We start from the raw sequence: 14,447 nt of genomic DNA, 5'->3' as shown, positions 1-14,447 counted from the left end.
AACGTATCAGCCTTTGTGAATAATCTTTAAAACTACCTTTATGCATATTTGATCAATTTGAATAACACTGAATGAATTTGAGAGGCAGGTCTGAGGCAGAATGGGAAACATTTACAGTCTTTATTCACAGGTTCAGCATCACAATGAGATAATAAAGATCCTACGAAAAATAGAACATGTAATCTGATACTTTACATTCAGTGTGAAATAAAACAAGAAGCTCATGGAGATTTGGATTTAACTTCAGAATATTACAGAGGCACACACAAATTAAAAGGTTCGCTTCATAAAACTACACAGGCACATTTACAGAGAGCTCATGTGAGATAATCAGCTTTTATATGGAAAACAAGTGGAGAAGAAATTAATTCAGCACGAGTCCAACATAAGCACAAACCAAACAATGAAGTTATGGCCATTGTTATTATGTCATAAATTCCCCACAGTGACACACGTGGCTTTGCAGAATTTGCCAGCTAGCTTCCAGCAAAACAAAATATGCACTGCAAATTTGGTGGAAGTTTTCACTCACGCAACCATCGGGTTGAATCAACGTCATTCAACTTGTGTTTTGAAACGATGCACTGAAGTGGTATTCAAAGAAAAAAAAAAAAATTAAATATTAAATTTACACATAAAGAACACCTAATTGTGAATGAGGAGTCACATTTCCACACCTAAATAAAAGTGTTTTGACTATTTACACTACAAAGTCCTGTCTCCAATTAACCCGTCTGACGTAACTTTGGTCTCCTTAAACACTCTCATATCTGACAAAGTGCACGACTTCTTCTTGGAGCTTCATTGCTAATGCTCAGCTTCTAACACTCGTTCGATTATAGTGACGCATAGGCAGCTCTGACTTCATAAACCTGGCCTTTAAAAACTCCTGCGATTCATTTTGAACATTCCTTTTTTATTGTTGGAACTGTGTCACTCATGAAATTAGTGTCATGACTTCACCATTTTTTGCATTTACATTATATGACGCCCAGGTAGGGTGAATAAACTAATTCAGCTGAAATCAGTGTTCGAATGAATCCCTCTGACAGAAAAAGAAAAAAATAACTAAAACTTTTTAACCCCAAAAACAATGTGCATGAAAAAGGGAGCCTGGGCCAGCATCTTACAATCTAAATACAAAAATAATCTGCTGAATCAGTTGTTTTCAGGAAAACAAAAAAGAAAGACATCACTTTTGGCACCATCACAACAAAACAATGACCTTAATTAGATTCACAGAGTTTCAATATTTTTGCAGGACTGCCACATTTAACTGATGCACACCAGTCCTATAATACAGCTGCCTGACCTACAGTTCCACCATTGCGCCAGGAGAGGGGGCTGTTGGGCTTTAATAAATAACTGGTCAAAGACCCATCGTGGGGGTATTGCTCACATGCTTCCTGTAGCGTCCTGCAGATCCTCCCTGATAGTGTTGACTTCCACGATGCTGTCGTTGAGCACATTCGCCACCTCTCGAATTTTAGCCACCATCTCTTTCTTGCAGCCTTTCTTCAGCTCTCTGGTGTCCTTCCTGAAGTACTTGTCCATGCCTTTGAAGAGTCCTTGCAGCGAGCTCACGGCTGTGTCGGTGAGCTCAGTCGCTCGCATCACGGGCGAGTCCACCAAGCCGATCATCTGCACGGCCATGCGGACCTCCCAGTCCTCAGAGTAATGCTGGGTGCCGGACCTGAGGAAAGGATGGCCGCGCAGCTTGAACAGGCCCTGATTGGCGAAGTGGAGGATCTTCCCGATGTCCAGCAGGTGGCCCTCGTACTCCTTCAGTACAGCCTCCACCTAATGAGGGGGCAGAGGTAGAGCACAGAAGTGGGAACACATGGAAAAAAGTCAAAGGTAAGTTAAAGAATGAGATCTGGCAGCCCGTGTGTGTACAGTTTCAAAGCAAAAGAATCTTGCACTGCCCTCCAAACTCGGATTCATTCCCTCTGATAAATATCAGTGTGCTGACAAACAGAAGATAACAGATAACTGGCATGTTTACTGGTTGGAGTAAAAGTCCTCTTACTTTCTTGCGGTCTTGCATGTTGTTGACGTTATCCGAGATGGCTGCCGAGGCCGAGGTGATTCCACCAGCTGTTGCCACACCCACTCCCACGGCTGTTATTACCAGAGAGGCACCGAAGGTGAAAGGTGCCAGAGCTAAGCCAGCGATGGCCGTCACCCCGCCCACCGCCGTGGTGGTGCCGCCGGTGATGCCAGCGATCTTGGCTTTTTGGTGGAATTCGCTGATGTCGTCTGCGATGGCGTGGAGCTTGATGATGGACTGCCAGAGGACCTCGGCTCGCTCCATAAAGACCTTGTTGAAGAGGCGGAGGCCGCGATGAACCTTGTCCGCCAAGATGGTGAACGACCTGGGAGACCAAGCAACGGTGTGAAACACTACTACCACAGTACAACCCTCTCCAAAAACAGTTTAATTTGTGGTTGCAACAACTACTATGTTCAGTGAAAATGGTTTTCAGAAGCATTTCTGAGCCCATGCAGAATCATCTCTACAGTGACTCAGACTTTAACCAGTCGATGCTGCTCTAATGCTTCCCTTGTGATCCGAGAATTCTCTGGATTCCCTAAATAATCCCACATGTATTACTCAATGCTTTGCAGTCTTAATTTGAGAAACCTCTTTTTAAAATGATGAACTATTGTATTTAAATATGTATCAGACCAGACTGGTGAATGCTCCCATATCTTCTCTTTCATATGTCCTCCTAAAGTCGCCGCTTCTCCGTTTTGCTCCTTGTAAACGCAGTTGTGTGTCAAGCAGTTTTTTCTAGTATCTGAGGGTTAATTAGAAGCAACTTATTAAGCTCATTAGTTGTGCGTTTGTTTTAGCATTACACAACTTTTCAGTCTTTTGTTGTGCCCGTCCCGCCTTTATTTCTGGAGTCAGCCTCAAACAAGCACATTAAAAAACATCTGAGGCGTCTCTGTACCACTACAACTAAGTTTAGGGTTGAAAAGACATTTATTTCATAAAACTGGTTAATTTCCTGTTGGAAGGATTTCTCCTTTTCATGCTCATGATGAGTAACCATGCCAACGGGAGACTTGTTTACATGTGCGAGCAGCTGACTGAGCTCTACAAAGCTGAACTAATGACCCCTAATCCAGACGAGATCTGAAGGGTGTAGCGCAGGAGGAGAATGTGGAGCTAAGTGGAGTTTTACTCCCATTTTTCTATTTTCCCTCAACAATTTGTACTGTAACAATACAAGCTCTCTCCAGAGATGATTTAGGACGATTTCATTCGATTGAACGGATCCAATAATAGATTAACCACAACTGTAACTTAATCTGCTCGACGTGTTGCCCACTTTCCCCCCCCCGATGATGTTCGGCGGTCTGACTCGGGACAAAAACTTTCTGGTACAGCCGAAGATAAACAGACGTACTTTGACTCATCCTCTTTGACGACCGCGTCTTCTTCGTCCGATGGCACCTCGTCCCATTCTGAAATTACAAGGCAGTACCGGGTCATGATGAAATTCAGCAAACACGCGGCATTGTTTTTCATTTTGGACTCTTTTTTTTTTTTTTTTTTTTTTTTAAAAATCCCTCACTTTCCACTGTGTACCACCACTCCATTAAACTGTCAGTGTCCTGTGGGTGGAGGAAAAAAGAAAGCATAATGTGTCAGTCCTCAGTAAATAGCAAATGTATTCTGCAAAGAAGCCCGATTATGCAGCAAAACCAGTGATGAAAGAGACTGACCCCTTCCTCATCCTCGTCCTCCAGGCCCGCTGTAGCATGCTCGTCCTTCTGAGCGGCCCGCCACTCAGCCTGAGGGGAGGGGAGGGATGACATTAGTCATCAGAAATCCTGCTCGAGCGAACCGTGTGTACATGAAATCTTGTTTTGGGCGACGGTCGGTGTGTCAGCTGGGACGCTATGCAGCTAAACCAGTCTGATCGCTCGTCTAAAGGAATGCGTCCCGCACACAAACATGGAAAAAACCAAAGTCAACAAAAGACGCTTTTTCGTCTTCAGACGACAACAACACAATCCATGCTGGAGGGTCTGGTTTCCATGAGAACGACTTTCATCTATTTAGTTCTGTTTAATGGTCGCTGGCAGGTTCGGTCACACTGCGGCTAAAGTGTAGCGTCATGATCAGCGTACGGAAGGAATATCTAGAATATCAGAGCTATCGGCAGATTATTATTCTATACGTCCGATCAAAGCGGAGATCCTCCACAGGAGTTGGTCAGTGGAAAATTTCAGACTAAAAATATGTTGTTATCTTCCATCAGTGGTCGTGGAAACAATGAACTGTGTGTTAGTGAACAGAGGGCAGTCACGTGATGGTTCAAGCCGGAGCTCAGCTAAATGCTGAAACTGGGTCAGTTGCTGTATGCTGGCCTGTTTAAGACATTTAAAACCATCAGGACAACTAAGAATTAAAGACTTGACATTTTGAGCGAGTTAAGCTGCAAACTCACCTGGGCGGCCTCTGACAGGTAGTCACCAGAAGCAGCTCCACGTGGATCCTCAACCTCCACCTGTGAGCTTTTGCTCTGGAGAGAAAGTGAAAAGTGGGCAAATCGTTCTCTTCCATCTAAAGACCTGAAAGCAGGCGATCCCTCAAACAAAGATCCCTCTGAGGTCAGAGCAAAGTTGAGTGGCCGGACTCACCTTGTGTTTAAGTTTTTTGAGGACTTTCATTTTTAATGGCTTCTTCTGTTGTAAAAAAAAAAATAAATAAATCTTTTTAGGGTTGTACACAAAAAAAAGAAAAGAAAAAAAGAGTAACCGTGAATGAGAATGCAACAGATACCTCTTTGTAGGTGTCCACTTCATCTGGGTCTTCATCGTACACCTCTCCAGGACCTGCAAAATCCTCGTCCTCAGCAAACCCGTGAGGTTCACTGTGTCCACTGGCTGCTGTTGGTTTGCGGGGAACAGGAACTGGAGGCTTGTGTTTGAAATTTTTCTGACGGAGAAAAACAATAAACGCTGCAGCATATGTACAAGGCAGGAGAGTAAGAAGCCTCGAAAGGAGACCCTGTGTGCTAGTAGCTTAACTGCTTGGGTTGCTACAGTTAACCAATATCTTACCGGTTTGCAGTCCTCCATCCCATCTAGTTCTTGGTCGTCCAACTCCTCTGCTGAGAAGCTGCCCTTCTTTTTGTGTGCAATGGTGCTATCCAGCATGCTTTCCTGAATATGACACATTAACGACAACCATAAATGAACTTAATCCGCTCATATTAATCGACCTTGGAACGAGATCTCTTATAGCGCTGCACAGTCACCTTTGATCGTCGGCGGCCTGCGTGTAGCAGTTTGCTTTTTGGTGTTTTTTTCTGTCGATGAAGGAAAAAAGGTCAGTAAGCAGTAAATGTCTATTGAAAAGTTAAAAAAAAAAAAAAAAAAGAACAGAAAGTTACGGGCTTGTGGTCCTGGATTCCGAAAGCATCTTCATCTCCATGTAGTCTCGGAGAGTAACGGTGGGCTTTCTGGAAGTGCTCGTCATCCGCAAAAGCAGCCTGAGCAACACATTGAAAAACTATGATTCGTGTTGATGAATCAGTATCACCGGGATATACTTTGAACTGTACAATTTCCTGTTGTCAAATAGAAATATGTTACCATGTTTGCCGACTGAAGACTCTGGCCTTTTATCTTCTCTATATCCTCAAAATCATCATCCTAAAAAAAAAAATAAATAAAAATAAAAAAAAAACAGAAATAGACTCAGAACTTACAGTTGAATGGATCAATGTCTGTTGTTGCCTCATAGTTAAAATGAGCGCGGGGGTGTTTGGGCGCAGTGCCTTTTTTCCCTAAAACCACACACAGTTGGTCTTTTTTTTTAAGACTTCAGATGTGCTACATCTTCATTTTCCCACCTCCCCTTATGGTGTTCACCCATCAACATTGTTCGACTTCAGTTCTTTATTCGAGCCGACATGTGAACAAAGAGTTAAAGAGACTGTAGAGATCTCTGCTGCCTCTCTACAGTCACATTTGGGTTCTTTTTCATTAAAATGACCAACAGGGATACCTTTGATTCAGGCAGCCTGGGACAAAGAGATTTAGGTTAATATTGCAGCAGTCTGACTATCTGCCACTATGATCTGTGTGTCCTAACTAACCAACAGGAATGTGGCATGGAGCAACATGACACAAAAACAATGCCGGGGCCATTATGTAAAAATTTAACCAGATCTGAACAGTGTGAACAGAAGCCAAATAAGATGAATGGAACTTGTGAAATTCAATCCAAGAAGCAAATCCGGTTGAGCCGCGGCAGCAGGAGCCTCGCCTTGATGATGTTTATTTCAGCTTAGACTACGACGGCATGATAAAGTGGGAGCAGGAGAATTCCAACTTCGACGCGTGTCGAAAACTAAAACTAAACACATATTACACACCGTAGTGAATACAAATGTCATATCTTCAGCGCATCAACTCAGAAAACCAAATTAAGATTAGTCTCCAAACATCTAAAATCACGTTCCAAGCTCATTAGATGCATGTCCCGCAGTCTGGCTTGCTGGGACATTAGGAAACGTGTGTGAATGACTCGGTTAATGTTTCATGTTCACACCAATCACTGTGGCCTACACCGGCAGGCTTTATGAATAACAAACCCTAACTGGTTGTCTGAAGAATAGATCAGTATGCATTGATTATGAGACTGTTTTTTTTGTTGTTGTTTTTTTAAAATCACCCTCTCATTATACAGCGACCGTGCTCTGATTCTAGTTTGTTGTCTTTATGTGAACCGCAGCATATCGTTACCTGGAACTTCTCACGAGGTGTGTAGCCGTGTGACTCAAGAACTTCATCATATGATTTGTCCTGTGGGGGGGGTAAAAATATTCCAAGCATGTAACATTGCTTAAACATCCTCATACCACAAAGGACACACGGTGTTGTCGGCACACTTCATTCACAATTTACGGACATACCTTTGAGCCTTTGCGAGGCGTGTATCCGTGAGCTCCCTTTGGTTCTTCGCTGGACTGGAGAGAAAACGGACGTCGGAGCGTATTACACACGAGAAAGCAGTGAAATGGTTTTCTTACCGCTACACATGGTGTGCAATACCTTTCCCATAGAGATGGTAAATCCCCTTTGTGGCACAAACTTGATCTTCATCTTCTTTTTTCTCTTCTAAAATGAGAGAATTTGGTTTAAAACGCATGGCAGAATAGCCGCCGGGCTGCTTTTACACAATCGGAAACGTCTTTAAACGGGCTCTGTGATGGCTTAAGGTGAAAATAAAGTGGCAACCTCGTCGTGATGGGCGTCCCCTTCCTCCTCTTCACCCGTGCTGTCATCCAACTTTGCTCCCTGAAACACAGACACGCCGAATTAGAAAAAAGTTATTTTCAAACTATGTATGAAGGACTAAACGCGTCTTTTTCGGAGACTCTGTAAGTCCAAAGAATAAGAGCATATTTTGTTGTTGTTCCCTCTGGTTTTCTGTCTTTAAACACTGTGTAAAGACGGCGGGTGCTTTACCTCCGACTTTCGACGAACACTGTCCTTTATCCCACCTCCCTGTTACAGAGAAGGGATCGGTGATGCGGAAAAGAATCGACGTTTTTTCAGACGCGTTTAAGACGCACATCTATTCCCGCTACTTACCTTGGACTCTTGAGCTAAATGTCCATCCCTGTACTTTCCCTCAAAGACGGGCAAGCTGGTGGATGCCCTTCGAAACAGCTGGTTGACTTTAGTCTTCAGAGGTTTTTTCTGGCGACAAAGAAAACGGAAGATGTTGTCAAACATATCCAACAGTCACGCTCTCGAATACAGAAAAAAAAAAAAACACATACTTTGTAGTCCATCCCATATTGCTCTTCATCTTCATTCTCTCCGGCAGATGAAAAATACTCCTGAAAAACAGAGGCATTCTGAAACCAACAGCAACGCAGCAGTTGCTCTCGTCTCGATGCATTTTAGAGCGATTTAGTGTCCGTCTCATTCAGGAGCTCAGCTGACTGAACCCTGAGGTCTGCATCTTTGTTGCAAATCAAAACTGGTAATCTTACAACAGTTTAATCACTTTTCCAGCTCAAGCGACAGGAAACCTTTGTCGCTTGGTGGGTGCGTCGCAGGTGTTCCGCTCCGCTGCGCCTGTTTCAATACGAGATGCTGACACATAGATTCCTAACAGTGACTCTGAAGGCAAGCTGATGGAGGCGAGGCTTGAACCATTCAGCTTTTGAAAGCTTCTCACACCATCCCAAACGTACGGTACGTGAGGGGCCACGTTAAGTCTGAGCTTAATAAAACAAGCTCACACAATTTGTCTCGACATGCGGACCGTTACCTTTGATGATTTACGCGGGAGAGTGTTACTCTTTCCATCCACCAGGTCATCGGGAAACTTGTCCTAAAGAGCCAAAGCCATTAGCATCACGATGTCGAAACAAAACCAAAGAAAAAAACATCTTCGGAGGCAGTCTTTTTTATTTACCTTTGAGCTCCTTCTGGAGAGCAGGGACATTCTGAATTTCTTCTCCTTTTTCTGTAACAAATGTTTGCAGAGGAGGTGAGGCCACAGCTAACGCGGGGCAAGAAACAGTGAAGGGATTAAAAAAAAAAAAAAAAGAATACCTTTCCGTGACTCCCAGAGCCATCGTGATCCTCACTACTTCCATCGGCATCCATCTGTGCCTGAAAGAAAAACATTGGATTTTCAGCTTCTTTCTGCAACATACAAACGAACAACGCAAAGCTGGGAGAGAATGAACCGTCTCTGACCTTGAGCGACTCTCTTCGTAGTTTAAATTTCCCAGACTTGGACAAAAGAGAAAGACAAAACGTGACCGACTGATTGAAATGCCTCTGAAAGAACAATGAGGACGCGCAGGGGACGGACTAGAGCGCGAGGTTGTGCGCCGGCCTTTTAGGAGTGAGTGCGATACAGTAAAGCTCAAATGTTTCTCTCACCGGTTTGAAGTCGGGCTGATTCTCAGGACTGTCCTCGGGCCAGTCGTCCACACAGCGTTCCTGTTTATTCAGAGAGCAAATCCTGACACTCTGCCGTTTTCCCTCGGAAATCGAAAAACAACCCATTGTGGGGCACGTTTTGCCACAACAGGGCTTTTTTTTTTTTTAATGTACCTTTGATGCCACCATCAGGACAAAATCTGATTTAATTCTACCCAACATGTATTCTACTAGTGTTAAATAAACAAACAAAATAAAAAACAAACAAACAGTGAAGCCATCTTTTACTTGGAATTGTCAATTTGTCCCTGGAAAAACTTCCGTTAAGGTAACCCACCTGCCCAATCAGCAGGATGTCCTCAAAGACGTTCGAGTCGTCGGGCTGCTCCGGTTTATTTTCCTGAAAAAGTGGAAGAAACGGATAACCGATTATTTTACATCCACTGTGTAGGTTCCCAGACACGAACATTCAAACTGCTCCTCATTAGATTAGTTACAGAAACATGAACATCCTCTTGCTTACCGGAGTTTTGGGTTTAACCGGTTTTGGAAGTCCTTTAAAGGATGGTTTGGGGGGAGTTTTTGGCACGTCTGGCTGAGTTTCGGCCTAATCGCAGTCCAGAGGGCACAAAAAGGTTAGAGTTAAGAGAAGAAAAAAAAAAAACAAGTTAAAAATTAAATCATCTTGTTGGCTTACAGAGGTCACCGGCTGTGGTGGCTTTTCTGGCCGTCGTGGTCGAGTTCGAGTTCGAGGAAGCGGTCGTGGAGGACGTCTGAATATCTGCACCTGCAAATTTGAGCACGACGTATGGATCAGAGTCAGATTCTGTTGGCATGATGCCTCCTACAGTGCAGAGGGATTGTTACGGTTGTTCTTTTATCATGTGCGACCGGCTACATACGTGATCCATGTCAGCTGGAGACTGGCTGGGTGATGCGGACAGACCGCTGGCCTGAATGAAGGGAGTCGGCTGAAGGATGTCACGCTTGCTTCCCTGAGGGGTCGTCAAGACGATCCCTTGCGGGCTGTAGGAGGGCTTTGGTGGGACGGCAGGAGGGGATTTGGATTTCTTGGGCAGATCTGTTGATGCCGGAACGACCGGCTTCATCCGTGACGGACTGTCGAGTGAAGGTGTGGAGAATGTGCTCACCTCAAACGTATCGCTCCTCTGTTTGGTTTCTGAAGGCTGTGGTCGAAAGAGGTCTGGGGTTCCATCTGGAACATCCCGGAAAAGGGGGTCGTGTGGCTTGGAAGGAGTCGGACTAAATGGATCATCCAAACTGGAGACATCTTGGAATAAATTCCTTGGAAGTGGGCTTTGGAATAAATCGACTGGATTACTAGAGAAAGAGGAAAATATGTCCAAATTGTCCATAGAAGACATGCCGAACAGGTCCTTGTTTTTCGCGGCTGTGTCTTGTTTGCTTTCCACGACCTGGAAGAGTTTGTCACCTCGAGCTGGACCATTCTGAAGCTCTGTGGTTGTGGGCGTGTAAAATGGGTCCGCCGCCACAGTTTGGGGAGACTGAAACAGATCATCATTGTCTAAAGGAGATTTGAAGGGGTCAACAAAGTTACTGGAAGATTTATCAAACAGGTTCATCTCCTTAGCCCATTGGGTGTGGACTGACTCTCCCCCTCTGGCAGGGTGGAAAAGATCCTCTTCCACTTTTAGGGCGTCAGAGCTTTTTCCCTGCCAAGGTTTGGAGAGGTTCCGTGTTTGAGTTTGGCCCGTGCTGAAGTAGTCCGGTGTTGTCAGGGTTATATTATGAAAATCCCCATTGGCAGGGGTGCTCGGGCCCTCGACTGATGTTTGGAAGAGGTCTTCCTTGCATTTGTTGGTCTGAGAGATGTTAAAAGGTTCTGAAAATGTAGCCCCGTTCTCCGACGTCTTCATTTCGGATTCGAGATCCAGAGGAGAGCTTTGAAATTCAGGCGGCGCCACAAAGATGGGATCGTGGTTTGCTTCCTCTGAAGCCTTCCTCCTGACGTCCTCCATCACTTGGTCTTTACTGCCCGATACCTGGTGCTGGAGCGCAGCATTATGAGGCATGTGTTTAATGAAAACAGTTAGAAGTAATCTTGTAAAACAAAAATCAAGTTCATACCGAGCGATATGTATGAAAAGGGTTTGTCCCGGCCAAGTCTTCAGGCACTCCATTCTGATGACAAGACAAAAGAGGAAGAGGCGTGAGTTAACTGAATGACGAAATTCTCCAAACAGTGCTCGAGCGAGCATGCAGAAACATACCTGAGGGCTTGGATTAAACTGGTTCTGCACCCCGTTCTGAAAGAATCAGACGGTGACACAGCATAAACGTTTCACGCTGAATAACTTGTCAAAACACGAGAAAGGCAAAAGTTTTGGTTTCAGAGAATAGAACTTACTCGGAAGAATTTTTCTTAAACAATCTGGTGGATAAAAGGTGGTATGTGCAGATTTTTATATGATTCAGAGAATTATTTTATTATTCGTCACACATCATTTAACCCAGAAAAGAGCAGAACACACAGATGACTAAAAGTGGCCCACCGGTGGATAATATCTTTAAGTTAGAAGCCAATACGGGAGATAATGCTGCTTTGAATTACTTAAGATTAAGTAATGGTAATATCAGCACAAGAACACACACACACTTTATCCCAATAAGAATTAACTGAGGTATTAACTGAAAAATCTAGTCCGACAGCCTGTGCATACGCAGACACGCCTACACATTGTTTAAATCTCATGCTAAGAGACTTTCTTCTTTGTTTTGTTGTGGATCAGAGAGCAAAACAGGAAAAAAAAAGGTGTGGGAGAACCTGCCAAATCAGGTAGAAGATGCTCAGTCTTAGAACTGGCAGGAATATTCAGAGTGACGCAGCACTTTGTAATGTGGCGTTGGGAACGATGGAAAAAAAAAAAAAAAAAAAAAGTCCCACGAAAAGTCACAGACGATAGCAGCGTCAGTGAAGTGTGGGAAGTCACGCATCGTGCCGCTCACGCGTGCCGAATCAGCTACGCGTTGCTCGGTAGGAATGTAAACAAGTTGTTGTTGATTTCCCAACAAACGGGGAGCGATTTTCTCCCCACTGCCTTTAAACTAGAGAAACTTCACGTAGATAAAATAAATAAATAGATAAATGAAAATGACACTTGAATATATCAAACATGCACCTGTTTGTTCGGCAACTCGTCCAAAAAAGATCCACCGGAGTCGGAAGACGATGCAACAAGAGTCTGAGGAGGTTGGAGAAAGAGAGACGGAGAACAAGAGCCCCTGTTTTCATTCTGAGGTTGGAAAACAACTTTGAGGAACTAAAAACAGATTTGTGATGATGAAAACTGGAAATGTTCCATCGTTTGTCTGTCTGCGTGTGTCCACTTACACGGTAGTTATGGTTCGGGCTCTGGGAGACCTTTTTCAGCATATTTTGCAGCGCCACAATTCTCTGTGGAGACAGGACACAGAAAATGATTCACTGCCCGTTTTAAAAACAAATAAACCGTAACCACGGGCAAGCTGGTAAAGCCCAAGTCATACGGAGATGATCCTCCCTTCTCTGAAGCAAATCGATCCAGCTGCTCTCTCCAACCGAAATGTGTCGTTAGGTCGCAAAGTTTGCCTTCTTTCGGATCACAAGATTCTAAATTTTGTAACATTTAGATAATGATCAGATGACAGATCTGATGGAAGTTTTGTCATTTTTTTGACGAGAACAAAGTGCAAAAATGAATTCAAAGTGGAGAGCAGCCCTAAGAAATGCTGACATCATCATATTTGCGGTTTGGCTGGCCAGCTTGTTCGACTTGACTAAACGCTTGGCATCAAACTCCAGTAATGATGCCAACAATGTGCCAACAGCACATCAATAATAATAATAATAACAATGATAATACACCGTCTCACAGCCCTAATGTACACCCTGGGATTTATGTTATTTATTTATTTAGCTGTGCATATGGCACCTGAAAGTATTTTATCTGCACTCTTCACTTTTAAATTAATTACTTGATGAATGACTATTTTTTATGGGTTTTTAAAAAAATATATTTTATTGCCTTCTTGTGATTTTATGTAGCTGTAAAGCACTTTGAATTGTCTTGTGTACGAATTGTGCTCTACAAATAAAATTGCCTCGTCTTGCCTAAGTTAGCCAATGGAAGAGGATGCAATTTGGCCATTACTCGCAGACCAATCAGCGCTCCTTAACCTAAACCAGCTCTGAAACCAAACTACACATCCTTTCGTACCACAGACCCAATTTCAGTTTCACTCACAGGTCGCTTTTCCCCAGTTGTAGTTTCTGCAAGTGCCGAATTTCTCCCGTGCTCGTCTCCTTCCACGCCATTTTCCTAAGAAACGAATATATAAAAATTAAAAACAACACTTACAATAGCCTCTAAAAGTGCGTCTGACACACTAAAAACTCCTTTCTCTAAACGCCTAAATGAGCGCTTCATGTTTATTTGTGAATTCAGCGTTTCCGACACTTACGGCGGTTGTTTCTCCTCTCATGGCGTGCAGCTCGCAGTCGGTTTGATGGCAGCTTTTTGTTTCTCACTCAGACAGCAGTATATTTCCCCACAGAGGAGCTCTATCCGGCGGGCGGTCAAAGTTTTTCTCGCATTAGAACACAACAGAGCATCGACACAACTTATAATCACCTCCCAGCTGACGCACCTGCGTCAAGTTTACCGAGCTAATCCCCCAACTTCCTGCACCGAGACTTTCAAAATAAGACCACTTTCAGCATTACGCTCTCCTTGTTGTAGCCCATCGCGTAATATTGCGAATGCTAAACAACAACATAATTCCGCCTACCTGTTGTCTTTCTTACGGTTAACAGGACAGGGGGGTAACGTTCAGATTTCCGAATGTCGGGGATTATATTTTTTTGTGTGTGGCGTAAATACGATATGTGCTTGTTTGTTTACATGTTGAGAGTTTAGCACTCTTATTCTGAAGACAGAATAAGGCCATTTCCGCTGGTTGAGAGAAAGTGACGGAGCTGCCAGTTCCTGACGGCCCTCTTCTCAATGCGGGCGGACCGGTCGTCCTCCGCCAGCTGAACCGGGCGGAGTGGTCCAGGCGTGTTCGCGTGACGCTGCCGCTGACAGATGAGGGGATGCGCGTGTTGTTTTAGTGATTCAGCGAATAAACTGACGAAAGTGCAACGAACAATGGTATATGGTATAAATTCACGCGCAGTTACCTTCAATTATGCGCCGAACACGAACTCGTGTCATTAAAAAAAACAACAATGTAAATGTAAATGTCTTTCTTCGTTGTTTTGATGTGTTTTCCCCCCTGATGTGTGCCGATATCCTCGCGCTTCAAAACGTTTAAATCAAATGAACTAAAAAAAATGAATTAATTAAAATAAAATAAAAAAAAAATATATATAAAAAAATCAAATTAACTTGTGTATGGGATCAAAGATTTTGCACTTGTACAATGATGTTCACATGTGTAACAAAGTTTTGGAGTTCTAAAAACAGTTTGTGTATGTGTAAAACATATGTATCTGT

General features: G+C 43.6%; 1 protein-coding gene across 1 annotated transcript; it reads right to left on the bottom strand.

The window, feature by feature from the left end:
* Window positions 1-91: 91 nt before the first annotated feature.
* On the bottom strand, window positions 92-13,564 carry LOC142368779 (uncharacterized). Its single transcript, XM_075450956.1, has 34 exons — window positions 13,414-13,564; window positions 13,197-13,271; window positions 12,305-12,367; window positions 12,093-12,155; window positions 11,184-11,219; window positions 11,041-11,094; window positions 9,834-10,961; window positions 9,629-9,718; window positions 9,455-9,538; window positions 9,269-9,331; window positions 8,932-8,991; window positions 8,743-8,778; window positions 8,596-8,655; window positions 8,456-8,506; window positions 8,309-8,371; window positions 7,812-7,871; window positions 7,621-7,728; window positions 7,495-7,533; window positions 7,264-7,323; window positions 7,078-7,143; window positions 6,939-6,992; window positions 6,769-6,828; window positions 5,614-5,673; window positions 5,412-5,510; window positions 5,277-5,327; window positions 5,080-5,181; window positions 4,799-4,954; window positions 4,657-4,701; window positions 4,464-4,538; window positions 3,736-3,804; window positions 3,585-3,624; window positions 3,417-3,474; window positions 2,030-2,375; window positions 92-1,800 (listed from the first exon to the last, which is right to left on the bottom strand). Exons 1-34 carry the CDS (start codon window positions 13,432-13,434, stop codon window positions 1,396-1,398), a joined length of 3,900 nt encoding a protein of 1,299 aa, XP_075307071.1. The 5' UTR covers window positions 13,435-13,564; the 3' UTR covers window positions 92-1,395.
* Window positions 13,565-14,447: the final 883 nt, after the last annotated feature.

This window comes from Odontesthes bonariensis, chromosome 19 (assembly GCF_027942865.1).
Source record: "Odontesthes bonariensis isolate fOdoBon6 chromosome 19, fOdoBon6.hap1, whole genome shotgun sequence".
In the NCBI taxonomy this organism is placed as follows: Eukaryota; Metazoa; Chordata; class Actinopteri; order Atheriniformes; family Atherinopsidae; genus Odontesthes; species Odontesthes bonariensis.
This window is presented reverse-complemented; position numbering and strand designations above follow the sequence as displayed.